The sequence below is a fragment of the Periplaneta americana genome, chromosome 14 (assembly GCF_040183065.1).
Source record: "Periplaneta americana isolate PAMFEO1 chromosome 14, P.americana_PAMFEO1_priV1, whole genome shotgun sequence".
Lineage (NCBI taxonomy): Eukaryota > Metazoa > Arthropoda > Insecta > Blattodea > Blattidae > Periplaneta > Periplaneta americana.
In genome coordinates, this window is record NC_091130.1 from 107,813,454 (window position 1) to 107,828,570 (window position 15,117).

A 15,117-nucleotide genomic window follows, 5' to 3' on the forward strand; every position below is an offset into this window, starting at 1 on the left:
AAGTTGCTACCTTTTACAATCCTTGGGGATCGAGGGTATGTAAAAAGTTTTCCTACACACACTTAGTTTGCAAAAGAATAGAGAAACAGTTGAAGTTTAAGGAACCTCAAAGCAAAGGAGGAGCAAGTAAGAAGTACAAAAAAAAAAAAAAAAACTATATCCAAGAAAGCATTCCCACAATATTTAAGTTCACTGATAAAACGCCCAATATGATGATGATTACTCAGGCAGAACCCCAGTAAAGTGTTCATGATAAATGGAGTCAGTCTATTCAATCTCAACTTAATGAAGACCCAGTTTCCAACAGTAAATTTAGAACACTCAGTGAAGACTTTCATATTGAGCCAGTTTTTATTTCGTTGGACAAAATTATCTGAGACGAAAACGTTTCTCACACTTTTACATTATGCAAAATGAAATGCTTCAGAATGCAACTGGCTATTTTTTCGGACTGCTTTCCAGCTATACTTTCATCCCAATAATAACATAGCTCTGCAACTCCAAAATTTGAAGACAGCAGCAGGACAACAATTTACACAAGAAGCCCACAAACATGATTGTTTGCTTTACTAAGGCCTTCAGTCTTATACAATAGTCCTCGTCCAATAAATAAAAAGAAACTGCAAGATGTATTACATCTATTTTTTTTATTCTGTGGCGCTACAGCCCTCAAAGGGTCCAGACCGACCAACTGGCTACTGGCCTCAAGTCCACATGTCGGAGCAGAGGTGGACGATCATCCAATCGGAATGGAGAAATCGTGTGGTTAGCACGATGATTTCCCCAGCCATTATAGCTGGCTTTCATAACCGAATTTCGCTACCTATCGTAGCTCTCCAAGTGCATCATGATGCTGGGTGAGCACCGGTTCCATACAATGGTCGAAATTTCAGATGTATTACATCTATTCGTTTATATTCCAGAAGCACATCACAGATATGACAAAGGACTTAAACCGGAATTTGGTGCAGAAAAGACAAGCACAAAAAAGAAAGAGAGTTAGAGTTGTGTGAAAGAGTCAAACTTCTACTAATCCTGATGTTTTTTTCTTCCTAGCAGAAGTGTTGTAATTAAGTTGGTAATAAACAAAACTTAACTTCCATTTTAATTTATTGTTTCATACACTGAACATATACTTACACAAGTGGACTGTAAGCATGGTAACTACTACTTACTATGAAATTATAATGAAGGAATATGCAAATAAAACATGACATTTGCATTAAGACCTTTTTATATATTAACAATATTACTTTGGGAAAAAATATCTGAAGCAATTATATCTATCCAGTATATTAAAATATAATCATATAATGTTATTATAACTTTATACTGACTGTATTTGCTAAGGCTGTCCTACAGATGTCCCCAAAACTTAACATACCTTACCTCAATAATTTTCATATCGCCAATCACCATGTCATATGACTGAGTGCCTCATTTAAAGAACTGTCCCTGCATGAAAGGGTCCCAAGCAAAATTTATCAGTTGTTTGTCACCCACGAAGATTGCTTCTCTACCAATTGGCGTCCCTACAGACTTGTAAGACTGCAAGACTGATCGATTGAAGAAATATTCAGGGTGGAAGTAAACTTAGATAACAGTGCAGATTTTAACTGCTTATTCCTTGGATAGAGTACAACAAAAAGCTCTAATACCATATTAGTCACAAATGAATACTTCTGTCAGAAAAGTCCCTTCCCCCAAATGTTAACACTGTTTTACTCGATTAAGTACTATCTGTACGATTGTAACTTTTACACTTATCATTAAAGGAACTGATAAGAAATAATTTATCTCTTTGCTGTTTTTAAATAAAATGGATTTTTTTTGCAAACTAAATAAAAAGATTAACACATATCTCATTTTCTGCCATTAGGAAGACTGGCAATCCTACTGCAGTGACTAAGGGACATAAAAGATGGAATGCTGCTATTCAGACCCGAGTTCGTGTATATATTCACAGTAAGCCGGCATTACATTTTTACCAAACTATACAGACTTTCAGCCTAATAATAATGCACTTAACTACAAAATGCATAATAGTTTTTTTTATTTACTTTAATATGTTGTTGTTTTCTAATGCCAGGCATTTGACAATAAAGTCATCTGACCTCTTGCACTCCAATATTTTTCAAAGATATTATCATGGTCAGCCAATGAAGCACAGATTTTGAGGTGTTAATATATTCAATACAATTTATTAGGCCATTATACATACAAGTATCAGGCCCCTTCAATCTGCATATACACAAGGTATAACAAAAAGGTATATGTCAAAACTTTACGGAAACACTCCTCACATGTAGAGAATGACAATATGTTATATAAACATGGGTCTGAAAATGCTGTTAGAGTTCTTAACCATGCACTTAATTACAAAACACATAATAGGTTTTTCTTTATTTATTTTAATATCCTATTCCATTGTTCTCTTCTATCTGCATATACACAAGGTGGAACAAAAAAGTATGTCAAAACTTTAGGGAAACATTCCTTACATGTTGAGGATGAAAATATGGCATATGAACATGGGTCTGGAAATGTTTTATTTCCTTGTTAGAGCTCTTCTTCTAAATTTTTCTTACACTGTATGCTGTGTAAGCTATTTTATTTATGTGTGGAATGCCATCACAGCTATCATGTACATTACTCCCTATACCAGAACACTGAACTCTGGAACTGTGGAAACACACAGAAACAGAATGTATGATATATCACCATCACCCTATCCCACTCCCATTTGAAGGGTTCAGAACCATAGTGGACCAAGCGCCATTTACTAAAACCGTAGAAAACAAGGGTTAAAATTAAGTTATTACCATAATTCAATGGAAACATATAGCAAGTAATATAAAGTATACACATTAAAACTAAATGATATGTCAATCTTCAATAAACTATGGTATTCACTTAACTTTAACCCTTGCTTTCTCCGTTTTTCATAAATGGCGCTTGGCCCACTATGGCTCTGAACCCTTCATTTGTAAGTACTTTCTAATCAGACGTAAACAAGAGTGTTTATATGTAATCACACTTTTCTGGTGTGGAGTTGTTGTTACACGACAGCTGTGATGGCATTCCACACGAGCTAGCTTGCGCACTGTACAACCTAAGCTGAGTTGTAGAAAAAATAGCTCTTACAAGAAAATAAATCGATTCCAGACCCATATTCATATAATATAGTTACATCCTCTACATGTGAGGAATATTCTCCTAAAGCTTTGACACGGATGCATGCACACACATACACACATATTTACTGTACATATATGTATCCCAGCATTGGTGTGAAAGTTCTGAAGACTCCTGAAAGTTCGTGAAAAATTGAGCAAGAAACAAAACTGAGTCAACAACGAAAAGTATCCAGCAGAGTGCGAAACGCCAAATAATTTATGTATATTATTTATACCTGACTCAAATTGTCATGCTTAGGTGACCTGAAGTGAAGAATACAAATATATAACATTATTTATTCGTTTCTCTGTCTGTTGATATGGAACCAGGAAGGAATTCAGATATATAGAGACAATCCTCTCTATTTCTTTACTGTAATTTATATTCTCAAATTCTGAACATCATCATCACCAAACAAATACCTATTTTATCGCGCTTCTTCAAGAGGTCACTTAAAATATCTGTACAATATTTTATTTTTAATTTGACTAGTGTTTTAATTCACTCACCTGCATGTTTGTAGGCCTTGCTACAGGAAGCAGACCACCATACTGTGTTGGCATTCTACCAACAGTTGCTCCCAAGTTTCTCTGGGGCTGTGCCATGACTGATCCACCATAGCTAGGTGGAGGACCAACAGGGGGCTTTCCTCCATTCTGTCCATTTGACACCATCTGCTGCAGTTTCTGCTGTAAAATTGTTGGATATCATCAGTTATAACAAAGTGTAGAAATTCGACTATGTTAATGCTAGAACATATTTATGTTTAATATGTCACAAAGAGGGAAAATATACAACTACTTCTCTTCATAGAATGTAGCAATAAAGTTATCAATTTATGCACTCTCATAGGATTAATATCTTCAGCTCATTATATAGTATGAACTTAAACTCAGTTAAAATAAAATATCAATTTACTGCTGTATCACAGTCATGTTTAATAAAGAAAGTTTCTCTACCGTAAATAAAGAAAATTATCAATGATACATTGTCTACATTAAAAACGAAAGACAGATATGATGAAAAACTCTGTCTATACTTGAAAAGCAGTATATGTTGCTATGAAAACATTACAATGAACTTAGTGGCAAAATCCAATGTTTGTCTATCTATAGTGTGCCAGGGAATTTGCTTGCATTTAGTACAGTATTTAAAATATTATTTATCTGTACTGAATAGGGAAAATGTTTTGTTCAAACTATTTGTGGAAAAAAAAAAAAAAAAAAAAAAAAAATGGTGTCACAATAAATCTTCCCTAAACGTTTTTCCTACAATAAATATTTTACTATAATTCGTTTAGGATAGTAATTTTCTCTAAAATTAAACTAATGAAAGCTGTTCTTCATTTACAAAGAGGAAAGGTGAGGCAAAGAATGTAGTGTAGCTGTGAGGAGTAAATGTATATTAGAGATAGTTAAACAAGAATGGGTTTCAATTATGAAAGGACGTGGAAAAGCAGAGAATACTGAAAAATAAAATGGCAACCTCTGTTTCAGTTATACGAAATTATCAAGAACTGAAAATATTTCATACAAGATAAGATATTATCCTAACTTGTTAAGTTCTACGTAACATTAAGAAACATTTTTAACAAACAAACAAACGCACATATCAATCAATCATTAATTAAACAAATAAGGAAATCAATCAATTCATCCACCCCTCATTTGTACAGTCATTCTCTTACTTTTCCTTTCTCTTTTGTCCCCACATATGCATTTACTTACAGAAGTACAGTAAAAGCCATCGTAACAGGCATCCAATTAATCAGCAATACCAAAACAACTGCACTGCTGTGTTCTGCATTGTCACAGCCAAGCTGTCAGTGTTGTCACATTTGGAAGGTCGCACGAACTTTAATATTCAGTGAATATTTGAACCTAAAATTAGTGTATAATTTCTGTTGTGATGTGTTTTAATAAAGAAAATCCACATAGTTTTTATGTTATTTAGTTATGATCAAGTAATTGAGAAATAAGCTTTACATGGCTGCAGTTTCAACAGTTGGCATAATAAGAATATGAACAGGTTTTTAAATATATTTATTCAATTATCTGGCAAAATCACATATCTGGAACTAGCCTCGTACCAAGAACAAATATCATTATTAAAGGTTTTGTCTGCACTTTGAGAACTTCGTCGATAAATCATTAATAACATCTCATAACTATTTGTCACAGAAACTATTAACAGAATATGCGATTTTAGGATGGAGTTCTTAAACTTATTTCCTAGTGTATTTTACTTTCTCATTATACATTATAGAAGTACTGAGAAGCTGCAAAAAGAACTCTATTTAGACATTTTCACGAAAAACATGTCTTATATGAATACTGGTATGAAAAAGAGGTTTCTGACATGCCATCTCTCTCTCTCTCTCTCTCTCTCTGTGTATAGCCTTTTCTTTTAAATTCATTACCTACAATAAAATCTCTCAGAAGTATACTCATTAATTAAATATAATACATTTTACCTAAATGAAAGCATGTTTAAAAAAAGCAATCAAACAGAAGTAAATCCTTAACTATGAGCAGAGCCTGCTTATACTGTTCTTTGCTGTACCTGTGTTCTACATATGTATGTTACAGCCTCTAGCATTGAACACTTAAGATGTTCGCGAAAAAGAATCAATCAATCAATCAATCAATCAATCAATCAATCAATCAATCAATCAATCAATCAATCAATCAATCAATCAATCAGGCATTATGGCACATGTAGATTCCATGCAGATTTCACAAAGTGTCTCCACTATGTCCGTGGCCAAATCATCTGAGTTGTCAATACCCATCTCAAGTCAATCTTTCACAAGCTCATTCTTCCATCTACTCCTCCAGGAGATCCTTTTCTTCTGGAAATGTTTGAATATACAGATAATGTGTAAAGTTAAAGTGCACATAGCACTGTGTTTGCTATGTACTGTAAGCTATAAATACCCAGTCCACAATATCAGCAAGAGATGTGTGATGATCATTTGGTACAGCTTTTCGCACTGTGTAATCACAAAAAGAAGTTGGTTCATGAAGTGAAAATAAAATGAAAAATGTTGTAAGAATTTCACTATGTTATGCAAGAGCTACATGAAGATGGAGCTAATTTCAGATTAAATACAATCTAGTTTGATAATCTTTTGTCACTTACAAAAATAACACTGTGAAGAGAATGTGACTTCTGCAAAAGTATATCAGTAGAAGAATAAGTCTGAAGTAAACAAACAATTCATTTTTAACTAAAAAAAATATTATACAGTAAGGCTACAATAATTACAGAAGTACAATAATTTAACATTTAAATTAATTTTTATAAAACAGTTATACTACCGGTTGTTGTTTAGTTTCTCATAGTTTTGCTAGAAGCATAAGGAAATAGAGAATCTAGAGAGAAAAGGAAGATATGATTTAATAGACTTCACAAATAAGAACAGGAAATCTATGTGGTTGATAGAAGACGAAATCGACAATGAAATAACAAACAAGAAATACTGGACAGATGGACGAAATATGACTTAGGTTTATAAGATGAAGCAGTCATATCAAAAGACGAAAAAAAACTTCTATTTTAAGAGAAGAAGCTGAGCTAGCACTTAGAGAACTGAAGAATGAGAAAGTAACAAGAGCTGATGAAATCCCCATTGAATTAGCGAAATGCTTGGGTGAAGGCACGAAAGAAATTCTATCATTATGCTACGAAATATATTAGAAAGACGAATGGCCTGAAGATTTCACAGAGACAGTGTTGCTGCCAATACCGAAGAAAAATAATGCCAAGAAATGTACTGAGTTCAGAACTATCAGCTTGATGTCACATTCAGCAAAGATTTTCCTGTGAATACTGAATCAATGTTTATATTGTATGATGGAAGGACAGTTGGGAGAAGAGCAGTTTGGCTTCAGAAAGGGAAAAGGTAAGAGAGATGAAATTGGACTGCTGTGAACAAATCAACAAAAGATACCTAGAGAAAATTAAAGAAATGCGTGTAATATTTGTGAACCTGGGAAAGGATTTTGATATAGTGGATTGGAATAAACATATGAGGATCCTAAAGAAAATTGGTATGGATTGAAAAGAGAGCAGGCTATTAAATAATCTTTATATGAAACAAAGAGTCAAAGTCAGGATAGCAGAAGAAATGTCAGAGGGAAGTCGAATAGAGAGAGGAGTACGACAAGAATGCCCTTTATCACCTACTCTGTTCAACATCTGCTTGGAGGATTTAGTGAAGAACTGTTTTCAGAACATGAGAGAGGTGATAGTTGGAGGAAGAAGAATAAAACACATAAGATTTGCTGAAATACAGTAAACATTACATTACAGTAGATTACTAAGACATTCTATGTTGTGTAGTGTTCCCCAATTGTGTAATTAAAATTTTTTTGGACGAAATTTTATCGATAATATTTTGTCTCCATTTTCATCCAGGATTCTCACGATTTAGTCCATGTGAACGAATTTCAGGATACTCTGAACACTTGCAAAAATAGTCAATATGTCCCAACTTCTCCATTTTTTCATTTTTCTTCTGCATGAATAACAACATCTTATCAAAATTTCGTCCTTTCTATTCTAAACTTTTTCCTTTTGGGTTTTATCCATTTCCTTAATCTTGCTGTTCATAAATGGGCATAAGATCATGGAGTTTATTAAATAGTGATCACTTCCACAAACTGCCCCCCTATATGCTCTAACATCTTAAACTTTCAAATCTGATCTCTGTTTTATGAATATTATAATCAAGGATCAATTTTAACTGTAAGGCTTCCTGATTTCTTTTGTATTTCTTTGTGTGCAAAAAAATCCATTAAAAAATTTTAATAAATTCGGTCAAAAATATCTATCAGTCATTCACAATTATCATTTACATTGTTTTTGCCAAATGGGCCCACAACTGTGTTGTTTATTTTCTTTCCAATTCTAGCATTAAAATCCACTGCCATTATTATTTCTCTATTTTCTATTTCAGACAAAATTCAATTTAATTTTACTGAAAACTCTTCTTTCTTCTATTTCCATCATTGCTAACATTATATAATATTCCCAAAATAACTACATTTCTTTCAATAAATTTATATTTAACTGAACTACATTTTCGTCTATTGCTTTCCAACTTTTTTCATATTACTTTTTTTTTTACTTTTTTCTTATTACAATTGACACTCCTTGTTTGACCCCTTTCGCCTTTGGTACTTCACTGTAGGAGTGCAAAAAAGGACCTTGTATTTCTACTTCATTTCCTTTTATCTGTAGCTCAGAATAATTATGTCTTGTTTCATTTCGTTTGAGCTATTTATTAATTCTCCTGTTTTATTCCCTATCCCTTATACCTTTGTACATACCATGTTCATAGAAGGATTGTCCATTTACGTAGCAGTTTTCGTCTTTTATTTTCATCACCTTGCTGTTCCTTAATGAGAAAGAAAGAAAGAAAGAAAGAAAGAAAGAAAGAAAGAAAGAAAGAAAACAAACAAACATGGCAATTTACTGTATACTGACTTTTAAAAATTTTTCTTCTTCTTGCCAAGATTCCTATCCTTTTGCGATACAATTCAAGCCAAAACAAGTAACACAAAGATTCAAGACATAATTCCTGCATACACTGCAAATCCATATCTCAGCCAGTGCCTTCTGCATATTTACACAAAATTCCAATAATTACTGTACATTTCGTTTATATTTTCTGAATGCTTTTAATATCTCATTTACAGTGTATCCATATTAATTAATTTTATTTGACAACTTTCTGTTATGAGCAATTCTAGACATAATAAAAACAGCAAGCTGTTTTTGCAGTGGGCTTGCAAGCGTCAAATGAATCAATCAGAGTAGAAATATTAACTAGATACTACATACTTTAAAATAACCTTACTTAGCTTTCTATTTAAACTACATAACTGAAAAATCTTAACGATTTTTAAAAAGAAAACCAATAGTGTAATCTGACAAATCAACAAAGACTCTGAGCCAACACAAGTACAATATTAAAAGTTATGAAAATGTTGTTAGAGGATGGAAGTGAAATAATTTTGTGAGTTGAAAAGGACCACAGGGTACACTTAAATCAATAGAAAACCTACTGGTATATATTGTTTTGTGATCAAATGCATGGTTAACCAGAAAACTGCGTCGGAAGTTTCAGCAGTCCGGCAACACCACCGCTAACACACTCCTGTTTCTTCTCGTAAAACAGATGTAAAAGGTCAACGAACTCGGGTATGTCTATCTTAATGAACTACCTCCTGTCTCTCTTTCTGACTACAATGTTGCAAGCTGGTTGCATCAATCAGTGGCTTCAAATTAGTGGTCTTTAAATTAAATTTACATGAAAACAGTCCATGTAATTGAAATATGTCAGAGTGGTAAATATTTATTAAATTTTCTATCAATATGGACAAAAATAACGATCCTACTCGCAACTGTTACCGAATAAGAGGGTGTTAAACTTTCGGGGGAGGGGAACATTTTTTTCTGAGAAACTATGGACTTTCCACCCATATGGCATTACACTTTTTTCTTAGATACAACATGAGCCATTTGCTCTGAAAATCTACAGGGTTATTTCACTTTCACCCTCTATATTTGTAGGATTCTTCAAAAGAAAAACTTTGTATTTTTACATTCTAGATGTCTTACAAATGGACGCAATCTTATGTATGCTAATAAGCTAATAATAAATACCTGCAATATGTTTTAACCCCTTATCACATTCTGGGACAGATATGGCACATACCAGTTTTATATTCATATAATTTATAATATAAGCATATAATATTTCAAACTGCATACTGGGACAGATATGGCACAGTCAAGAATTGGATTTGACCATATGTGACATCAATTGAGAAAGAAAGTACTTAAGTTATTTGAATATTAAACCGGTGTGTGCAAGACTGTCCCATGCAGTAAGGGGTTAAAATATTATTTTTTTATTACCTTAACACATTCAAAACCTCTGATTGCAGTACTGGCTGATATGTATAGACCCAAAAACAAAATCTGGGCCACCTGAGTTTTCCAAGTTTCAATTACAGACATGGACAAATTATTAGCAAAATGTACGATTTTTGTTACATATTTTTACAAAATTTGACTTTTCAATTTAGACTACTGTTGACATTTTTATGATTATAGTACTCAGAAATATGTAAAATTGTCAACTGCAGTCAAAATTGAAAAGTAAAATTTTGTAAAATTATGTAACAAAAATCGTACATTTTGCTAATAATTTGTCCACGTCTGTATAACATACTGCACATGCTCAGTAACAAATTTTGTTTCTGGATATGTACATCAGGTAGTATATCTCACTTGACAATATGTGTCAGAGGTAGAACAATTGTTTGTATACATCTGAAGTATGATTAGTGTAATATGTAACTCGTCAGCAATGTATGCAATGGAGGGGGAAAGAAGCTGGCTACTCTACCCCATTATCTCCTGGCCTAGTTGCTTCATGAGTGATGTCTTATTGGTGTCACTTGTGGGGTCCAGACCTGTCTTCGGACAGTTGACCAACAACAACACATTATGCAAATCTAGTCTTTCAGGTAAAGCTCTCTGTAAAGCAATTTTTCCCTTGAAATTATTCAACAACACATTCAAAGGATACATTTTTTAAGCTGGTTATTTAACGACGCTATATCAACTACTAGGTTATTTAGCACTAATGGAATGATGAGACGAGATGGTATTTGGCAAGATAAGGCCGAGAATTCGTCATGTGATTAGCTAATATTCGTTTTACAGTTGAAGAAAGAAAAAACCTAAGGAGGTAATTAGTCCAAGCAGGTATCAGACCCACGCCCAAGAGCAGTTCTGGATCAGCAGCCAAACTTGCCTATCACCTGAGCTATGCTGGTGGCAAAAATGGGTACTTAAATATAAAGAAAGAACAAGAGAAGGCCGATCATAGCTGTTGAATACTGATGCCAGACTCACACTGCACAAATTTCCATCACTACAATATTCACTTCTGTGTAAATTTACAGATGGATTTGAAACTCATTTTTTATTTTATTTTAGTACAGTAAAACCCTGATAAGACGCTGTTCAAGGGACCGCGTGTAAACCGCGTATTAACCGGGACCGCATATTAGGTGGGTATACTAATTTTGACTTATATACAGTATCTATTACCATTTTTCTTTATTCAAATAGATGATTCATGAAAGATAATATAGTACTACTCCATTATGTAATTACTGTACTGTACGTCAAATACATTTACAATATGTACTGTATTTTATTCTTTCAGAAAAAAAGTCATTTATAGGTTGTTTGCCTTGTACGTGTTCTCCAAGTCATCATGTTTACCACACTTGTTTCCTGCGATTATATCCTCCCGATGAAGTCGCAACTGTAGTGATTGAGTCGCGATTTTTTATTATCGTTCTTAATGTCGATGATGGGATTCCTAATGAATCAGAGAGTTGTTTCTGAGTAAGATTATTGTTCTTATCGTACTTTCGTAAGATTTCCAATTTTTCCGACACAGAAAGCACTTTTCGTTTAACACTCATTGAAATCACATTCACAGACACTTCAATACACTAAAGGACAACAAACTGCCCAGCAAAAATTTCCAGAATTTTATTACGGCCGAGTGAGGAATGCTGTTTGAGAGAGGGTTAGCAAGAGGTGAGGTATTGTAACTGTATTAGACTTTAAGCGCGCAGGTAAAGAGTCTAATAAGAGAGCGTAACAAGAGGGTGGGGTGTACTAAGGTATGAAGTATGAAGGTTTAAATGTGCAGGTAAAGGGTCGAATACCAATACTTTTCAGGTTAATGGCACCAGTGAGTTCAGTGACCAAGATGTTTCATTCCTGTTACAGTACATTGCTGAAAATTACATCGAAAATATTCCACAAAAGCAGCGTATTATGCGGGACTTGAGCACAACAAACGGGGTATTTTATAAAGGTGTTATATATGAAATGTGCAGGGACCGGACAAAAAAAAGTGTATTACGTGGGATAGCGTAATAAGCGCGCGCGTCTTATCGAGGTTTTACTGTAGGTTATTTTATGATGCTGTATCAACATCTTAGATTATTTAGCATCTGAATGAGATGAAGGTGATAATGCCGGTGAAATGAGTCTGGGATCCAGCACCGAAAGTTACCCAACATTTGCTCATGTTGGATTAAGGGAAAACCCCAGAAAAAACCTCAACCAGGTAACTTGCCCTGACAGGAAATTGAACCCGGACCACCTGGTTTCGCGGCCAGACACGCTAACCGTTACTCCATAGGTGTGGACTTTGATGTTCATTCAACTTAAAAGACTAACAGCATTTATCAGGTAAAACAATTAGCACATACTGGCATATCCTCTAGAAATCAAATTAAATCAAAATAGACAATTGAATGCAATAGTTTCGCATGTGTGCTAGGATTTTGTTTGGATACAATAACTAAAAGTGTATTATAATATAAATCAAGTGTAAAAAAACATACAATTTATTGTACGTTTAGTTTTCAAATTTTTCCTTATATGATCAATTAAAATCTTGTTGGACTTTTGTAATACGGCAGTATTAAGTTTAATTTTTTATGTGGATAAGAATCAGCTGGTAATTTTGACAAGGGCCTCCCATAGGAGAATAGTGTTTCACACATTCAATATTTGATGTCCCTTTCAAATGAAATTCACTGTCTCCTGATTTGAACTAAAACATTCTGGATTTAATTGAGAGCATGATAACCACCGAAACATCGAGATCAACTTAGGGGATAAAAGAAGTGTAATATAGTGGTGTAAGGACAATGAACTTTGCAACATGTTATAGATGCATACATACCTAAAAATGTTTTGGAGCAACATATCAATCCCACAATCAGGGTAGGGACGCCAATCTGTTAGGAGGATTACAAAGAGCTGTCCAGTACGAAGTGGATTCCACAGATAGGGTCTCCTTAATTCGATGAGTCAATATGTTGCTCCAAAACATTGGATATTTCTACATCTATAACATGATGTAAAAACCCAAAAATCTCGCGCCATGCTAACACCATGAAAGTCTCAAAATGTAGTTAGTGTTACACATGTAAATGTGGTTAGTCTTTATGCAAAGTCATTTAATGTTACTAATACTGTTTGATGTGTGCCATTCTCAAAACTGGCAGGGACAGAAGCAACTCGAGCCTGAATTAATCTTTAGTGCACACCAACCTGTGCATTACTGCGGCTTCTTTTATTGCCTGGACTGGTTACAGTTTCCATCATCAGATTGGTACACCTGCGTTGTCGACAGACTTGATGTGTTCGTATGCTGTTACATGGAGGACACTGACCACAATTACCGACTGTCGTACAACCTGAACACTTTCCACATCTTTTGCGTTTTTTTGGCATCCGTGCTCCATCCATACTGACACTGGAAACATCTCCAAGACCAAAACTTTCCTTTGGATCAACTTTTTGAGTTCCATCCTGGTGCTGTGAAGCTTCATAGCTGTTGTTATTGTTATCATAATCTTCATCACCTGCTATATCTGTCATAGACGGTGATGGACTTCCAACTTGGCTGTATAATCCATGCTGCGGTAATGAGTTGATATTTCCAGTGGATGACGTAGCAGGATTGATTATTGGTATGGAATCAAGCCAGGGCTATAATGCGAGAGTGGAAGAGGAAGGGACAAACTATTAATAAATTATCTTGCATAAGTGATAACATAAACACAAGAATCTTGCAAAAAAGAAAACAATATCTACTATTAAAATAAAGTAAAATAAGCAAGAAATTAATGCAAACTTATTGTTATTTAAGAATGTTTACAAAGTAAAACTGAACAAAGTACTATTGGGTAACTATTTATGAGCTATTTAAAAATTTCAGTATTATTTCGAAATTCAATATACAGAAATATACTGAAGTCGATAATTTCGTCCAAAAACAATATACATTCTACTAAACAACACTATATAAACTGCTCTGCTACTAAATAAAAATACCACAATGGGAAAAAGTAAATTCTAAATGATTATATGGTGAACCAGTATAGCAAGCAATAATTATGAACCATACAAAAAAAAAATTTGTTAAACTTTTAAAAATATATTTTGCAAAATATTACTAATAATTTATCATTTTGAATTACTGTGGCATGTTACCTATAATAGAAATATCAATACACAGAGTGGACGAGACGAAATGCCACTGGGGTTCAAGGAAAACAGCAAGCCTGTACCTGCTCTCAGGTTTTATGGCGTGTTTACCCTCATAATAGATCCCACTTCTTTCATTTTTCAGTATTGGTTTCAGTGTCGTATGTGTGAGTTATGTCATGACATAGAGTATAAAACAACGCATGTGTCGCAGAAAATTCCATTGTCAATTTTCCAATTCATTTGTGCAGGATAAGATAACGAGACAGGTTCGGTTCAAAATAAGAAGTCTCAAGTACATAAATAGGCCTTAACAGCGGGAATAAAAAAAAAAGTTTCCGATTTGAACAAAGCCCTAAAAAATCGTTGCATCAATTAGCTCACCAAGGACGGATGTGTCTAAAACTTCAGTTCAACACGCTGCTAAATTGTGTCATAAATGGGTCTTACCAGAGGGAATTAAAAAAAAAAAAAAAAAAAAAACAAAAAAGAAAAGTTTTCAGATTTGAACAAACCCCTAAAAAAATCGTTACATCAATTAGCTCACCAAGGAGGGAGGTGGCTAAAACCTCAGTTCAAACACGCAACCAAACTGTGCAAGTTAAAACTGTACACAATTCATACAGTGCTTCAGCTTTAGCTCCCAGAAGATGCATTACAATAAATTTTTATAATTGGTACCTGCAAACTGTCCATAATGGCTTTGGTATTTTTCAGGTTCTTCTGATCTGAATCTATGTGATTTTTATTTGCAGGGGAAATTAAGAGTGTAAGTTATGCAAACAATCCTTACACCTTGGCTGAATTGCAGGAAAACAACTGACAATAAATACTGAA

At 33.9% G+C, this 15,117-nt stretch overlaps 1 protein-coding gene across 6 annotated transcripts in view; it reads right to left on the reverse strand.

Moving 5' to 3' along the window:
* LOC138713635 (methylcytosine dioxygenase TET-like) overlaps positions 1–15,117 on the reverse strand; it is a 102,209-nt gene that overhangs the window by 65,004 nt on the left and 22,088 nt on the right. For 5 of the 6 annotated variants that reach the window (XM_069845891.1, XM_069845890.1, XM_069845889.1 and 2 more), the window contains exons 2-3: positions 13,342–13,782; positions 3,687–3,866 (exon numbers count right to left, since the gene is read on the reverse strand). In XM_069845891.1, the coding sequence (XP_069701992.1) occupies positions 3,687–3,866; positions 13,342–13,782 (621 nt within the window). The remainder of the gene's footprint in view (positions 1–3,686; positions 3,867–13,341; positions 13,783–15,117) is intronic. The other variant, XM_069845888.1, reaches the window with a different exon arrangement.